A 17,178-nucleotide genomic window follows, 5' to 3' on the forward strand; every position below is an offset into this window, starting at 1 on the left:
TTCCATGAATTTCACCTCAATTTAAAGTGGCCCAGTTTGTATCTCTTCACCCCTTCTCCGTGCGAGGTCACTCCTTAATTGCTGGTGCAGAGACGGGAGCTGGGCTGGCAGCTGTCACAGCTGGCATGACGCTGAACCCCCGCGGAAGCAGGTGCAGTGAAATAAGGCAGGAGGAAAGGTTGACACCGTGCCTGGCTTTGGTGACCTGTGAGATCCGTGCTTCCTACCAGGGCCAGGCCAGAGACAAGGAGAACCTGCGAGAGGGGAGGGCTCCCCGCCGGCTGAGGGCTCCCCGACACAGCCCCTCCAGGCCACCAGGAGGCACTGGGCAGTAGGACGTGAGAAAGCAAGGGGCTGGAGGGCACAGAGGGCCTGGAGCAAGGTCGTGTGCCCACAGGGAAAGCAAGTGCAGACCTCCTGGGTGGGTCAGCTGGTTCAGGAACTGCGGGTCTCCATGCTGGGTGTTACCCCACTGTCCACTGGGCAAACCCCCGGGGTCATCTGCCCGGATGTGCTGCAGGTACGCCTGCCTCTTTACTCAGTGGGGTTTTCAGGAGATGCTGTCTGCCTGTGTCCAGCTCCACGGAAGGGGCTGGGCTTCCGGGGGGCACACACGTGCACATTCTTTGCCCTGTGGACACAGACCCCTGGCCCGTGTCCTATAGGCCCAGCCCCTGGTCCCTGTCCTGTGAGTTTAGCCCGCTGGCCCGTGTCCTATGGACCCAGCCCCCTGGCCTGTGTCCTACTGGGCCCAGCTCCCTGGTCCCTGTCCTGTGAGTTTAGCCCCCTATTCCCTGTCCCATTGACCCAACTCCCTGGTCCCTGTCCCGTGGACCCAACTCCCTGGTCCGTGTCCTGTGGACCCAGCCCCCTGGCCCGTGTCCTATGGGCCCAGCTCCCTGGTCCCTGTCCCATGGGTTTAGCCCCCTGGCCTGTGTCCTATGGGCCCAGTTCCCTGGTCCCTGTCCTGTGGGTTTAGCCCCCTATTCCCTATCCCGTGGACCCAACTCCCTGGTCTCTGTCCCGTGGACCCAGCCCCCTGGTCCCTGTCCCATGGGTTTAGCCCCCTGGCCCGTGTCCTATGGGCCCAGCCCTCTGGTCCCTGTCCCATGGGCCTAGCTCCCTGGTCTCTGTCCCGTGGACCCAGCCCCCTGGTCCCTGTCCCATGGGTTTAGCCCCCTGGCCCATGTCCTATGGGCCCAGCTCCCTGGTCCCTGTCCCGTGGACCCAGCCCCCTGGTCCCTGTCCCATGGGTTTAGCCCCCTGGCCCATGTCCTATGGGCCCAGCTCCCTGGTCCCTGTCCCGTGGACCCAACCCCCTAGCTCGTGTCCTATGGGCCCAGCCCCCTGGTCCCTGTCCCATGGGCCCAGCTCCCTGGTCTCTGTCCCGTGGACCCAGCTCCCTGGTCCCTGTCCCATGGGCCCAGCTCCCTGGTCCCTGTCCCATGGGCCCAGCTCCCTGGTCCCTGTCCCGTGGATCCAGCCCCCTGGTCCCTGTCCCATGGGTTTAGCCCCCTGGCCCATGTCCTATGGGCCCAGCTCCCTGGTCCCTGTCCCGTGGACCCAACCCCCTAGCTCGTGTCCTATGGGCCCAGCCCCCTGGTCCCTGTCCCATGGGCCCAGCTCCCTGGTCCCTGTCCCATGGGCTCTGTCTGCCTCTCCTGTGCTGTTTCCCGGCCCCCTGGGAGCACGGCTTAGGGGAAAACCCTGGCTCCCAGTCAGGCCCCCTGGATGCTGTCCCTCTGCATTCCTGGAGAAGGCCCTGACCCTCTGAGCAGACCATCCCATCGTGCCGGCTTGCCTGAGCACAGGAGTCCGCTAAGCAGCAGTGGGGCGGGGACCGTATTGCCTGGTTTGGGGTCACAGCCAGTACCATCCACCACAGACCTGTATTCCCCAGGGGCCAGGGATGGGAGGGGTCTGAGTTTACAGAGCCGGAGGGACCCCAAGGTACAGAGGGGAAGTGGAGGCTGAGGGTGAGTAAGGCCAGGGCTGTCCACTTCTCAGGGAGTCTTTCTCAAGAACTGCTCTCCTGCAAGCTTGGGCCAAGGTGTGGAAGGTTCTACAAGCAGGAGAGATGTTGGTTTCATGGTGTCAGTATTTGCATGCAGGCGGAGCCAGCTGTGGTGGCACCCCCTTTCTCTCTGCAGTGCTGGTCTCACTTTGTGCTCACTGAGGGGTGACACCAAGGTGAGCTCCCAGGCGCAGCCCTGTGGAGCAGCAGCCACAGGCAGGGGTCCCTGGTCGGGAGGCAGCGACTCCGGGGTGACTCAAGGCCTCACCGCTTGATGCTTTGACCGTGCTGTTCTCATCCTGTCCCTGCACTGTCTGTCTCTCTCTCTGCAGGCCAAACAGTCCTTAGCCACCCTGACCAAGGACGTCCCCAAGAGGCACTCCCTTGCCATGCCGGGCGAGACGGTGCTCAACGGCAACCAGGAGTGGGTGGTCCAGGCCGACCTCCCGCTGACCGCAGCCATCCGGCAAAGCCAGCAGACTCTCTACCACTCCCACCCCCCACACCCTGCAGACCGGCAAGGTGAGTCAGCAGAGCCGCGCCTCCACGGGCACCCTGCGAGGCCTTCCGGGCAGGTGGGAAGGATGGCGTCTTGATTCCCACTGCCACAGCTTAGAGGGGTGTGACACAAAGACCCTGGTCTTCAGGCTGTACGACCCCCCACCCCCAGGCCCCCAGGCCCTCAGATCCCCAGGCCCAGCAGCTGCAGACTTGTAAATGCCCTACAGCCCAGGAGTCTTTAGAGAGAGAAGCCCCTCCCCCCCAGTCAGCCATTAGCCAATCTTAAAGAATGACTGATTGGCCAACCTGTGTCCCCTACCCACTCCTGAACCAATCATTGTGTCTCTGGGGGAGTCGGTTCCCCCTGATTGGCCAGGCTGGGTCCCATGGCATCCTTTGGTAGGCGAGGCAGCAGCAGCAGGGCTCCTTTAGTGACAGACCAGCTGACCACTAGAAGTTGAGGAATGGCAGGTGCAAGAGCCCCATGTCTGACCCGGGCAGGGTGTGCAAAGATGGGGAGGGAGACACTCAATTCCTCGCTGGTCCTTGCACACCTGGCTCTGTTCTTTGTCTCTGCTGTGCACAGCCACCCTTGTGTGGCAGGTGCAAGCTGGGGCGAGAGCTGGCAGGAGCCCGTGTATCCCTGGGGACCCTCTGCAGAGAGTGGGAGAAGCTATCACTCTGGATGTTGTGGCCAGAGCTGGAAGCCAGCAGGAGATGAATCAGGCAAGGCTCTGCCTCCAAGGAAGGGCTGGCAGGCGTGGGAGGAGCTGGCAGGGGCAGCCCTTGCTTATCAAGGGTGCAGGTGGGCAGGGAAGGTGAGTCGTTGGGGCAGAAGGGCACAAGCTGCTGGGCTCAGATCCTGGCCCCCGTGCTGAGTAGCCATATGACCCATGACCTTGGCCGGGGACCCATTTCCTTTATGTGTGAGGCAGGAAGGGTGTGTTTGGGGTTCCATGTGCGGGGCACGCTAAATGTGTATGTGCTGAGCTGCGCCTCTTGCGGGCTTGCCTTGGAGATTGTGAAATGAATCAGTGCCCTGGGGGAATAGGAGCTGCTACCCTCGCCCTCACCCCACGGTCATCCTGCATGGGGGACACAGGAGCTGTCAGAACCCTGGCAGCAAACAAATCCCGGGCCCCCCCTCCCAGGAAGAAGCAGCACTGTCTGGCCCGGGTGAGATGACTTGTGGGGCAAGATTATGGGATAGGTTTGGGGCTGGGAAAGCTGCCTTGTGCGCCAGGGAGTCTGAGACCTTGTGAGGCTGCCTGGTTCAAGTACACTCTCTGGGGGTGGCTCTGGCTGGGGCAGGCCATCCTCCAGGCCCTTCCTCCTCTACAGTCCATGCCTCGCCTGTACCCAGCTCAGTTGTGTTCATCAGGCACCCCTCTCCCCCTGCTCACCTATGGCAGTGCACAGCAGGCACCATGCTGGTCTGTCCTCACCAGCTGGTGCCAGCACCTGCAGATGGGAGAGCCCATACCAGGCCCTGGGGGGGGAGGGCGCTTCTGCGCAGGGAGGGTGCTGTTCACCCCCCAGTCTTTGCTGAGCACCTGCTGTGTACCGGGCATCGTGAGCTCTGGGATCCAGCCCAGAGGAGATAGCCTGGGCGCCTGCCCTCACGGAGCCGGCATTGTCAGGGGGCACAGGTGACGTGCACAGAGGCCAGCTAACAAATATAATGGTTACAGATGCCAGTCAGCACCAAGATGGGGACCCAGCGGTTCAGAGAGAGCTGGGTGCTGGGGAAGGTGGAGAGGACCCTGGGTGGAGGCTGCAGAGGCTGTGGCAGGGAGATGAGTGGCTCAAATTCAATCATGGTGACTGTGGGAGGAGGGTGCAAGCCACTGATTAGGGCTGCTGGCTGGATGCGGCCAGGGCAGGTGGGACCTCAAAGGGAAAGTACCTGTTACCCCCAGAGGGACAAGAGGCATAGAAGCTGCCAGCTCCTTTTCCCCTCCCCCGGGCTACTGTGGTCTTCCAGGCAGAGGTGCAACCGAGGCAGCAACTGGCCAGAGAAGCGGGGCCGGGGAGCTGTGTTTTGGAGTGTGGCTGCTGCCCCAAGGCAGGGAGTGGAGTTTAGAGCCGCACGGGCAGGGTCCCTGGTGTCTTGTTCCGGAAGTTGTTGAGCAGCTGGTGGGATTATACAGCTGCAGGTGTAACAGCAGGTGGTCCTGCGAACCTCCAAGTGAACCCAGAGGCTGTGGGAGGCTCTCCCCAGTAGAGGCTGCACGTCCCTTCCTCCCTTCCCTACGCACCTCAGTGTGCTCATCAGTGCAGTGGGGCTTCAGGCAGGCTCCCCTGCGAGGGCCCCCCTCACGAGCTGTCCCTGCTTTCCAGCGGTCAGGGTAAGCCCTTGCCATTCCCGGCAACCCTCTGTCATCTCCGATGCCTCTGCTGCCGAGGGCGACCGGTCATCCACGCCGAGTGACATCAACTCCCCGCGACACCGGACACACTCCCTCTGCAACGTAAGGCCAGCAGCAGCGGGGTCCGGGCACTGCGGGGGCTGGGCAGGGCGGGCGGCCGGGCTGGGATGCACCTGCTCTTTCCTCTCGCCCACCCAGGGAGCACTCTGGCGAAGGCCTTTCCTGTTCTGTTCTTTCCTTTCCCGAGCGGCCGTGGATGTGGGGAGAGAGAGACAGGAGGCCCGCTGGCTCCTCGTGTCTGGGCGGGCACGGCATATCCAGAGGAAGGTGGGCCCAGGTCGCCCACGGGGTCTGTGCAGGCTGCAAGTCCTCCCATCCCCGTGGGCCCCATCCAGGACCGTGGCTCCTCCTCCCAGCTGTGTCCCCATACTTCATCCAGGGTGGGGTCAAGAGGTGGGGCTTATTGAATTTCCAGTAGCTTTGTCTGCGTCGCCCTGCAGAAGCACCCTGTGACTCTGTCTTCGATTTCTTTGCTTATTTAATCCACATTTGCGAACGGCATCACTGGTACCGCCTACCAAGAGGCAGGTGTGGCCCCAGGGCCACAGAAGTGTAGCTGACCCCTTCAGGCAGGCCACAAGGCTGCTAGTCCACATCCATTTGCCACCACAAAAGCTGGGGACTTGGAAGGAGAAGTTACCAAGATAGCATCCCCACCCACCTCCTGCTTACTCCACCTCTTAACATCCCACCCTGGGGACCAAGGTTCCTGTCCTCTGTGGTACGCCCCCGCACTGCACCCAAACCCTCATGGGCTCCCGAGGTGCAACAGAGAGGAAGTGAAGGAGGGCCAGGCATCGGGCATGCTCGGAAGCCATCCTGAGACACTAACGTGAGGTCAGGATGGGGGAGGCACCACTTTGCAGCTCTGTCCGTGAGGTCAGTGACGACGGGGAAGAACCCCTGCCTTGCCCTAAGACCAAGACATAATAAGCTGAAAACTCCCGATGCTTAGTGCATGTTGCCTTAACCCAGGCGACAGAAACAAGGGGAACAGGTTGGCAGCCCGACCTAGCCAGGACTGACTGATGATCCGCTGCCCCGTGTGGGAAACCTGACAGGTTCCTGGAGTGGACTCCCAGGCAGGTGTCCCATGGTCCTGGCCCCAAGGCAGCTCTTCAGCATTGCCTGTGTATGAGCAATTGGAATGAAAACCCTGGTTTTTTTTAAGTCCCCAGTAAGAATACAAAACGCTCATGAGAAGAACTAGGGCTGAGTGTATCAGGAACTGCCTGTGCCTGGTGACGCTGGCCCAGGAGCCTCATGCAGCCCACACCACCTGGGACACTGGAGAGGCTTGTGACTTCCACGCTCTGTTTGTTAAGGACCCCAGGCATCCCGTTCCATCCACACCCAGCCCAGCTGGGACGCCTTCCCCCGGGCCCTGTGTTGTGGTACAGAAGGAGCTCCCACTGGGCACAGGGCCCTGCTGCCAACATCGGAGCCTGACCAAGCCGGGGTACACACACACACACGTCAGTGACCACAGATCCCTTCCTGTTACCCATCTTTGTCTTACCTCGGGGCCCTTCCCTGGGGTTCTGTTTGCAACCTCCAGATGAGAATAAAGACTCAATTTTACTCTGCTACCTTTCCTCCTTCCCTCAACCCCCTTCTCAACAGGTTGAGGCACACAGGTAAGCCAGGAAGAGCCTAAAAATAATTCCAGGTCACCCTCTGTTCTCAGGCATTTGACCTAGCTTAGCCTAAACCAAGGGCTTCCTCATCCTCTCCCACCCAGGGCACTACTTAGAGCAGAGGTGGGAACTCTACACAGAGGATAGATAAGGTTTTTAATGAGCATTATGCCTGCAATTCCAGAAATAACCACCAGGAGTCTCCCTAGCAATGACTTTCATGACCAGGCCACTGATTGTGGGATCACTGCATGCCTGCGCACATGTGCACATGTGTCTGTAAGGGTCCCCTCCTTGTCCACCTGGGTCAGCGCTGGCCACACAGTCCAAGGCTCACAGGAAGGCAGAGCCTTTGTGTCAGGTTCCTGAGCTACCCCCAAGGCTCTGGAGTGGGTCTGCAGGTATCCCGAGACCTGCCTGGGCCAGCACTCGACCAGGAGGACTAGTCTGGGACCAAAGGTGCAGGCTCTGCTTTGATGAGCTCTGTGATGCTGGACTCCAGCAGCCTCACTTGTGCCTCAAAACCAGGCCAACCTGAGAGAATGCTGCTGCACAAACAAGGATGCGTGTGTTGGTGGAAGAGGCAGTGAGAATCTGCAGTCTCCTAACTCTGTTTCTTTCTTCAAATTCCTGTTTATCATGACTTTCCACAAGAGCATATTTCTTTATGAAATGCACCAGAGGTTGCCATCCTCCAGTTCTAACCAGGACAGGAACCGGGGAGCCTCGCAGGGCTTGCCCAACAGTCATAGCATGTCGGGGGCTCAAGGCCAGAGCAGGTAGGACAGCTTCCCCAAGGCCTCTGTCCAGAACCCCTGGTCCAGGCAGCACCTTAACGAGCCCCATAGTTCACCTGGGAGTGTCGGTGCCAGGAGGTGTAGGGGTGGGGTCCCCTCCACAGAGGCAGGGCACCCCGAGGGATGGTTTGCAGGCCACCTCTCTTGTACACTGTGTGTCTGCTATTTCATCTTCCTTTTTTCCTCTGGCTTCAGGGCGACAGTCCCGGCCCCGTTCAGAAGAACCTGCACAACCCTATTGTACAGGTAGGCATGCCTTCCCTGGCACCCCAACTCAGGCTCTTGGGGCTCCCTGCGGGGTGTGGAGGGGGAGTTAAGCCCTCTCCCTGAGTCCCATGTGGACTGATGCCTGAGCTGGCCTCAGCTCCTCTCCTGGGGTCACCTCTTACAAGCCCTCTGCCGGTGTGTGGACCTACTAAGTGCGCTGCACATTCTGGTTCCTGGTTCCTGCTGCCCTAGCCAGGGACGACCCTGGCAGCCAAGGATTCGAAGCCTTTAGGAAAGGCTGATAACCCAGATCAGCGTCTCCTTGGGCTCCTTGCTGCTAAAGAAACTTTATATATATATATATATATATATATATATATATATATACACTTTTAGCATATTTGATCTCAGAGTGAGCAGGGGGCCACAGGGAAAACAGAATGGCTTTGAAGGTCATTGAGGGTCTCAGAGGTCATCTGCCTCTTTCTCAATGTCCCTTCCCCCGGTCCATGCATTACCTGTGTGCATCAAGGGGTCCACCAGGGAACAGAGTGCAAAGGCAGGTTCCTGGGCCCTTCACCCTGGAGAGTCTAACACACCGTGAGGACGGTGTGGCTTGAAATTCGGAAGTGTTTGGGATATAGGACTCTGGCCCGAATCCCACCCCCTGTGTGGGTAGCTCCTGTGTTGACACAAAACACTTGTGCACCGCACAAGTGCCCAGTGTCCCAGGGCAATGGTGGATCCTTCAGGCCTCAGGTACCCTGCTGCTCAGAAGTCCACCTCGCTTGCTTTCCAGGGGCCTCCAGCCACTGGGGGTGCTCCAAGCTCCCCCCGGCCTCCTCTCCACTGTACAGTACACATGCTGACCACTCTTGGCCCACATGGCCACCTCAATGCTGTCCCAATGCTGACTCCAGGCACTGGCCGAGTGTGCGTCGTTCTATGGCCAACCTTCAGGGGCAGGAGCTGAGTAAAGTCAACAAGACTGTGAGGGGCGGGTCCGCACCATGGCAGGCAGCTGTACTCCTGCTGGGAGGTGGACCTGTTGTCCTTAACAGTTCCCCGCAGTGGCCCAAGCTTGCACAACCCTGAATGGGCAGGCACTGAACTTGACCATGGCCCTGACCCTAGCCCTGCCTCTTCCTCCACCCCCAAGCCCAGCTAACTGCCTCCTTCTTTCCCCCCCAATTCGCCTTGTGCCATCACTCAGTCACTAGAGGATCTTGAAGACCAAAAACGGAAGAAGAAGAAGGAGAAGATGGGATTCGGCTCCATCTCGCGCGTCTTCGCCAGAGGGAAGCAGCGGAAGTCCCTCGACCCCGGCCTCTTTGATGGTACCGCCCCCGATTATTACATAGAGGAGGACGCGGACTGGTGATGGCCGCCGCCCTGCGCCTGTGCGCATGGACGTGCGTGCGTGGGTGTGCGCGTGTGGCCGTGGGGGGATGCGCACGGGGGGCTCGGGGCCGGGCGCGCGCCGTCCTCTGTAATTGATGTACATACCGCGCCCTGTGTGTGACTCTGTCAAGCCCTCCGTTGTCTCTGCCGCGACACAGTCGTGTTTTGTTAACCTGGTTTCTTGTTTGTTTGTTTTTCTTTTTCCATGTTTAGTTACTCCTCCCACTCCCCATCCCCGTCCTGTTTTGTTGGCTGTTTTCATGTCGCACCCTTCCTCCTCCGTTTGATGAAACACTTGAAGGACTGCTGTGTATTTGTAAATACCCACGATTATGCACCGTGTGCTGGGCCGTGCCCTCTGCCCACCGCCTCGCCCGAGGTCCAGGTCTGCAGCTGGTGGCTGCCCTACCCTACCCCCTCCCTGCGGGGCCAGACCCTGTCATCGTGGGCGCCAGGCGAGCCGGGCCCTGGGGAGGGTCCCCATGCTGTCGGTGCTTAACGGTCTGTCAGGTTTCACATGGTGGGGGGAGATGTTTTGTTTAATTTATTTGCACAAATGCAGAAAACTTATTCTATCTAAATTATTACGTGAATCACGGAATGTATATTTTTCCACGGGGTGGGCGGGAGGCGGGGTGTTAAGGTGACTGTGGCCGTGGCCACGCCAGTGCCAGGCCATGCCCAGGTGCGGCCTGGGCTGGCCACGACCCAGGGAACGTTGGATTTCATGGCTTTATGTTTTTGTTCTCTCCTGTCTCTGTCCGGCCCGATCTCCCACCCCTGCATGCGAGGGACCTCCATTGGATGTGTTTATTTATCTGGCCAACACTGCTCGGCCTCACCCAAGCTGGCTCTCACCGTGCCCTTCATCGGCTCTGCCTCTGGAGGGAGCGCACAGCCCACCCCCACGCCCAGGGTCCAGCCAGAGGGGCCCTGGACGCCCCTGGAGTAGCACACACCTCTTTGCAACTGTGTGTTTCCTGTCCCCGCCCCACGGAGTACAGTAGGGGATGCACTTTGTCCCCTCCTCCACCCTCCCCACCTGTCACACCCACGGTGGGAGGCAGTACCTGTTTGGGGAGCAGCACTGGCTCCCCATCAGGGAGGCCTCCTCAGCCTGGGAGCCGTGTGCATCTTAACGCCAGGTGATGGAGAAAACCCCAGCTTCGCTAAGCCTAACATTCCCTTCCCCTTGCGCCCCCACCATGCTGCCTGTCCCTAACAGCTAACCACAGCTCTAGACAGCCGTAGTTCCACCCTCGCAGCTCTGACAAAGCCGCCATGAGAGGGCTGGGAGCCGAGCCTCTCTAGGGAACCGTCCCATTCCAGCTGCTGCCTTTCTTCCCCCTCCCCCGGCCCCTCTGCCCCTCTGGGGATGAGACCCTGCGCAGGCAGGCACCTGTGGGGACTTCTCTGTGGCCTGTGGCCCAGCCTGGGGTACAGTGGAGTGGCCGAGTCAGTACCTTTCTCTGCAGAGAGATGTTTTAGAAAATACTTTTCTCCCCCTCGATTTTTTTTTTTTTTGGTTGATTTTCATTTTTCTCTCCCCCTTTACTTACAAGAAAATAAGATTGCAAGCACTCCCAGTAATGATTTAGTAGTTCCTTTCCATTTCCGTTTTTGTAAATTAGGAGATAATTCTGAGAGTCACTAAGGATGATTTATTTCAGAGAACTCCGTCAAATAGCGAAGGAGTTATGGGTGACATTAGGGGAAAACAACTGAAGGCATGGATGCAAATATAAGATATTAAAAAATCTAAATAAAGCTTATTTTAAAATACGGTGGAATTCTATGTGATTTGATTGCTTTTATTTTGCCGTGGGTGGGAGGCACAGCCCGGCTTGACCTGCTCCCTGCGGTGCCCGGGGCTGGGTCTGAGGGTGTAGGGGGAGGGGCCGAGGAAAGCTGACCGGAATCTGGGCCCAGGGAGGGCCAAGCCAGGCTGGCCTCCCCAGGTCCCTCTTGTTCTCCGTACTCGGAGGAGCTGCTGGCATCCGGGGCCACCCCGGGGTCCTAGCACACACCCTGCCACGCCCAGCACCCTATTGTGAGCTAAGCAAGCCCCCCGGCAGCTTTCATCTGCTTCCTTCTCCTCCCAAGGCCCCACGGAGACCAGGCCGAGAAAGGGACCATGTGCTTGGGCCCTGGGGAGGCAAAGTGCAAGGTCAGGAAGGTTAGAAAAGCTCAGGACCACCGGGTCAGCCAGCCCAACAGGGCTCAGTGCGGCCACTCCTGATGGGCAAAGGTCCCCAAGCCCGTCACCCCTGGAACCAGGGCTTTGACGCCTCCTCAGGTACACCGAAGGGGCCTCCAGGATGGGGACCCCCTGGGCGAATCCCAGGAGGGCAGCTGTATCAACAGCACACACTACTACCCCAATTCCTGGCACCACACAGACATCACTAAATGATCACAGAGCCCTTCCCATCCATTCCCGGAGTGGCTCACTTCACAAAGCCACTGCCAATCGACAGGAGTAGGCAGACTGGGAGAAAGTCTATTTGTCATCCAGATACTAACTCAGGTCCTCACACTGGATACCTGGGGGAAACATTGGCCCTGAGAGGAGCGACTTTGCCGGGCTCCTAAGCCTCCCACCTACTCATGGGCTGACTTTCAAATCTTCGTAGATCAGCCCAACGTCACAGGACCTCCTTTGCTTAACAAACAAACACAAAAACCTAACCTTGGAGGCTGTGCTCCAACATTCTGCCCCAGGTCACCGGGTACCCCGAGCCAATGTGCCAACCACACAGCTGTGCACTGCATTTCCCAGAAGCCGCTATTCTGCAGACAGCTCAAGAACAGTGCCCTGTGTTGTGCAGTGACCAGCCTGAGCAACTGTACTGTGGTCCCTTTGCGTGCTTGCTCATCCATGCCTGCAGGCTCCAACAGGTGTGACTAATAATAGTAACAACAATACTACTATTTAACCTTGATTAAACATTGACCATAGGCCGGATTCCATGCTGCACACTTTCCATGTATTAACTTGGTTAACTCTTCCAGCAGTCTGTATTGTCGATGAGAAAAATGGAGACTGGGTCAGTCATCCAAGATCACAGTGGAACTGGGTGTTTTACTCTGGGAGTCTGATCTGGCAGCGGGGAGGTTCGGGGGAGGGACCAGGACTTCAGTTGGACCCACCAGTGGCCTCTGCCAGATCTCCACCCGCCCCCAGTCCCAGAAAACCCTGCCCCCGACCCCAGGCCAGCCAAGTTCCCCATGACTTGCAGGCCAAATGAGCAACAAAATTACCCTTGCTTGCCCTACGGTCCACCCCTGGCTGGACCAGCCAAGAGCAGCCCCATCCCTGAGCCACTGCTGCTCATTCGACCGGACCCTGGGCTCCTGGGGGTCCAGGTGGAAGGGCACCACAGAGGCCTCAACCCTTCCACTGTTTGACTCTCAAATAGCCATAGGACTTCTTCCCACCTCCACCAAAGCTTCCCCTTCCACAAACCCACCCTCTTCCAACCTCACCCCCCACCATCTTCTCTGAACAAAGGGCCCTTAAGTCTCTTCGAGTTGGACCCTGCTGGATGGAGTGGTCTCCTGCTATACCCATTTTCCCAAGTAAAAGGTTGATCGTGGGGGGCATGCAGGGTGCACTCACTCACTGGATACTCTTAGGAAAAGGTGTCCTCTCACGTGGTAGGCCTCGGAGGGGTATGTGCTGGCCACCACCTACCAGAGGCAGCACACCTGCGTGGAGGTTTCGCCCCTGACCCACACTCGCTGCATGCCCCGTCCCTGGGGCATGCCCAGGCCATCACAGCAGGGCTGAACTTGAAGACACGCCCAACAGCCTCTGAACACCTTGACCAGCCCGTTCCTGCCCGTGGCAGACCGTCGGGTACTTCCCGTATGCCCAGCAGAGAGGAACCTGGCTGCACAGGCTGGCGGCTTCTCTGCATTTCTGTTTCAGGTTTGGGAAGTCCCTGGTCGCTTTCTTGGTGGGTTCCTGAGAAGTAGCTGATGCATTAGCCGCATACCAGAGCCTGTGAGATAACGTCATACTTCCAGAATCCTCAGCTGTACCTCTGGGGAATCCTTTGTGCCCTATGCAAGAGCTGACCGCCCCGGGTCAGCCAGGGGGCCAGAGCATGATTGCTCGCTGCTCCCAGATCCGGCCCTACATCTGATTTCAAACAAGCTAACCCTCAGATTACTCATCCACAAAGTGGGTACGACAAGGATTGCCTCTGTAGGCTCAGCAGTAGGAGGTGAATGTGTTTTGTAGCCTGGACAGGGCTGGTATCAGAATCTGTGTTGCCTATGCTTTGTGACATGTGGGTTTATATTGAACAGGAGTTAGGGAACCTGTGGAAACAGCTGTGCCATCTCGAGCCCAAAGCTGACTTAGGCAAAACTTGTTCCCAGCTGCAAGTCAGAGTGCTGGGCTCTATGTGAGCCTGGAGTCCCCCCAGCTGCTGGGCTCTGTGAGCACCAGGGCCCAGAGGCCAGGTTCAGGTGCAGTGTGGTCATGGAGGAGTATCTGGGTTCTTCTTTCTGTCCCCCTAGATGCCATGTAGGAGCACCCTACGCCACGGCTGTCATGGGGACCCCAGGGACAGGGACAGGCAGGCAGGGATGTCTCCAGGATCATACTGGATGTGTGTGAGTCTAGGCCAGCCTGGTCTGGCAGGGCGGTGTGTGTGTGTGTGTGTGTGTGTGTGGTTTTATTCTTCCAATCACTCCAACAATCCTTGCAATAACTCTGACAGAGATGCTGTTACCAGCCCCGAGCTGCAGGTGGACGAACTAGGACGCAAAGGTGTGGGGCTTGCCCACAGTCGAGCAGCTAAGATGTGCAGCCTGAGCAGTCCACCTTGCAAGTTTGTGTCTTTGATGACTTGGGGGTCATCCTCAGAGGTCCATCACTCAACAGAGACCTGCTGAGAGGATGAGGCCACGCCCAGAGCTGGGCAGCTCTTTGGGCTCGCAATACCCACAAAGCAGGAGATTGGAATAAATAGGGGTTTTGCAAACTGCTTACAGTGGAACCCTCAGAGGTTCCCCCAAGGGCAACCTTCGCTGGGGAAAGAACGCTCAGGGGCCCCAGGCTACCTCGACACAGCTATGCCCTCATGTGGGATGCCCAGCTTCCATGTGTAAAAGGCCCTGTAGCAAAGGGAGGTCTGACAGCCACGGGTGGAGCAGTAATTGTCAGGGCGGCTGAAGCTCTGGGTTTGCAGGATGCAGATTCCCAGGCCCCATCTTACACCTGCTGAATCGGAAGGTCTAGGGAGGGACCTTGGGGTCTGTGCACACGTTGGTGAGCTCTCAGGGTAGGCGTGGTAGCAGGAAGGGACCTGGGGCTGAGACAGAGGGCGGCACCCTTGTGGGCAGGAGCTGGGGTGCGCATTTGCAGAGGGCCGCCCTAAGCCGGGGCAAACTCTAGGTTCCTGGTGAAGGTAGACCCCAAGCAAGACCCCTGGCACAGGTAAGAAGGGACCACACAGCGTGCATGGCTGTCCGCCTCGGGAGTCTGCTGCAGCTCCCAGGAAACCCCCAGCCAAGCTCTCTGACTTGGCTAGAGGGACACGGGCAGCAAGGGGTGAGGGCAAGAGTCATACCCGGGCAAGGTCAAGTGCTGAGGCTCTGCCCGGGCCTCGCTGGCCTTGGCCTGGAGCCTGGAGCTCCTTCTGGGTCTCCTTCGTGGGTACAGGGGCCCAAACACTTGGGCCATCTTCTGCTACTTTCCCAGGCACATTAGCGAGGAGCTGGATCTGAAGTGGACACAGCAACCCTCCCCCAGGGCCCTAGGCTTCCCAGAGACTCCCCTCCCTTCAGTGGGAAGCACACAGGCCCCTCCTTCACTCTGGAAGAGCAGGGAACAAGGGCCCATAGGCCTGTGCATGAGAAGGCCGAAGACTGCCTAGGGGGTCGCACACACCTCTGAGCTAAACACACCGCCAGCGCCCGACACAGCCCTTTACAGTTTATAATGGGGAGGGACGTCATGGACACCACAGGGACGACGATGTCCCCGGGCAACTGCAAGGCTGAAGCAAGGTAGCCGGGGATGAGGCTTAGCTCAGGGAAGGGGCAACGGGGGCCAGGAGATGACAGCAGCCTTGTCTCAACCTCTCACCAGCCCCATGAGGGAGGCAGGACAGGTGCCTGGTGAGGGTCAGAGGCCCAGGTCCAGGTAAATGCAGCTGGACCAGGCCCAAGCTGCCAGGCAGCCCGGGGTTAGAACCAGAGAGAACAGGCCTGGAGCCATGAGGGTTCCCCCTGTGACCCCCAGGCCTCTCCCCCGACGCTGCACGTGGCAGGGACTCACCCACCCGCAGCAGCAATGCTGGAGCCGCTGTGTAAACCAGGGCTCCCCCGTCCCAGGGCCTCGAGCTGCCTAAGCTGCTGAGCTGCAGCAATGACACAGAGGATCAGGAGGAGAAGTGAGGTGGGCCAGTGCAGGCCAGGCGTGGCTGTGCCCCTCCCCCACATAGCACAGCACCTCCTGTGCCCAGGGCCCAGCTGAGCCACATGTGCAGAATACAGCAATCAGGGGAGCACCCAGGGACTGGCCTGGCAGCTCCGCCATGCTCCCAGGCTCACGGGTTGACACTGGCTCAGGATCCCAGAGGGATGGGCACTCCCACCCTGCACGGGGTCGGCCCCATCGCACTCCATCCCCACATGAGCTGCAGAGATGCCAGAGTCCCCTGCAAGGTGGCTCCATACTTGTATGGGGCTGCATCTCTGGGGACCAGGGCAGGGAGGAGGTGGCCTCTGACAGTTGACACCAGCTAGAGGGACCTTGGGCCATCCATGTGGAGGGGCAGAGGCAAAAGGGCAGCTTGAGGGTGGGACTCAGCCCCCAGACTCCCGTCTCCTTGTGTGAGTGTGAGAGTGTGTGTGAGTGTGTGTATGAATATATGTGTGTCCATATGCATATGTGTGTGTGTGTGTGTGTGTGTGTGTGTGTGCCAGCAAAGCTGAGCCAAACCAGCCTGCCGCAGGGAGGGGCAGGTGGAAGGTGCAAGCTTAGCAGTCAGGTCCTGGGTTTCATCCCAAGGCCATGTTTACATGGTGGCCCACAGCCAGCCTCAGTCTGTCCCTTTATAAGGTGGGGATAAGACACCCTGGTCGTGCACAGATGACCAGGTACAAGTGTCCAGTCCTTCGCAGCTAGAGTCTCAGGGCTGCAGGAGGCCTGCTGATCCAGCCAACCCAGCCTTGGCCCTGGCTGTGCCCTCCACGCACCCTACTTTCCTCCTCTATGGAATGGGTTTCTGGAACCCCATTCAGGAGGTCCAGGCCACACCTAGATGGCAGCAGATGGCCTTGGCCGTCAGCACGGTGAGGCCTGGTGACCCAGCCTGCAGTGGCCTGCACCTCCCCGGTGCTCCCAGGCCCCATGCCAGGCGTGCAGTGAGTGATAGTCTAAGAGCCACCCCCGGGTCCAGCCGGTTGCCAAGTGCTGGGCTGGACACACAGACCAGGCAGACAAGCGAGTCTGGGAAGAAACTATCCCCTCAAGGCAGCCACCTGCGCAGCTCCAGGGAGGTGCTGGGGGCAGGCTGAAGGGCTGCTGGCCCCATGTGTCCAGAACCCCCCAAATACCCCAAATTTTTTTTCGTTAAGATGTATTATTTACTTTGCAGAGTTACAGAGAGAGGGAGACACCTTCCAACTGCTGATTCTCTCCCCAAGTTGCTACAATGACCAGAGCTGAGTCAGGTCAGAACTGGGAGCCAGTCCCCATGGGGCCAGGCGCATGCTGGCCACTGGACAGGCACTCATGACGTCATTCAACAAACAGCGGTGGAAAACACTCAGGGCTGGGTGGGAAGATGGCCACAGTGAGACAGTGTCAGTGACCCCAGCATCAGCTTCACTCAAGTCACAGCTGCATGTTCATCGGCTTTCCAGGCAAGCACACGGGGGCCCAGAGCAGTGACATAAAGGAGATCCGATAGTAAGAGACAGGAATGGGACGTGAGCAGATGAGATGTGATGCCACTGTCGGGGTAGATTCGAGTGAAGGTGGTGGATGAGAAGCTGGCAGCGTGAGACTTCATTTCAGTTTCCTGCACCCCACACTGCAGGGACACAGATGAAGGACATGGCAGGGCAGCATTTCCAAGTGGGCAGCCAAACGTGGCTCGCCTGCTAAGGGCTTCCCTTCTACCTCCTGTGGGTGAGGTGTTCAAACTACAGCAGGAACAGCTGGGACAGGA

The 17,178-nt window shown here is 58.9% G+C and overlaps 1 protein-coding gene across 2 annotated transcripts in view; it reads left to right on the top strand.

Annotated features, from left to right (window-relative positions):
* KAZN (kazrin, periplakin interacting protein) overlaps positions 1–17,178 on the top strand; it is a 103,261-nt gene that overhangs the window by 63,545 nt on the left and 22,538 nt on the right. For both annotated transcript variants that reach the window (XM_058675488.1, XM_058675497.1), the window contains exons 5-8: positions 2,347–2,536; positions 4,856–4,986; positions 7,574–7,624; positions 8,799–8,922. In XM_058675488.1, the coding sequence (XP_058531471.1) occupies positions 2,347–2,536; positions 4,856–4,986; positions 7,574–7,624; positions 8,799–8,922 (496 nt within the window). The remainder of the gene's footprint in view (positions 1–2,346; positions 2,537–4,855; positions 4,987–7,573; positions 7,625–8,798; positions 8,923–17,178) is intronic.

This window comes from Ochotona princeps, chromosome 2 (assembly GCF_030435755.1).
Source record: "Ochotona princeps isolate mOchPri1 chromosome 2, mOchPri1.hap1, whole genome shotgun sequence".
Classification (NCBI taxonomy): domain Eukaryota; kingdom Metazoa; phylum Chordata; class Mammalia; order Lagomorpha; family Ochotonidae; genus Ochotona; species Ochotona princeps.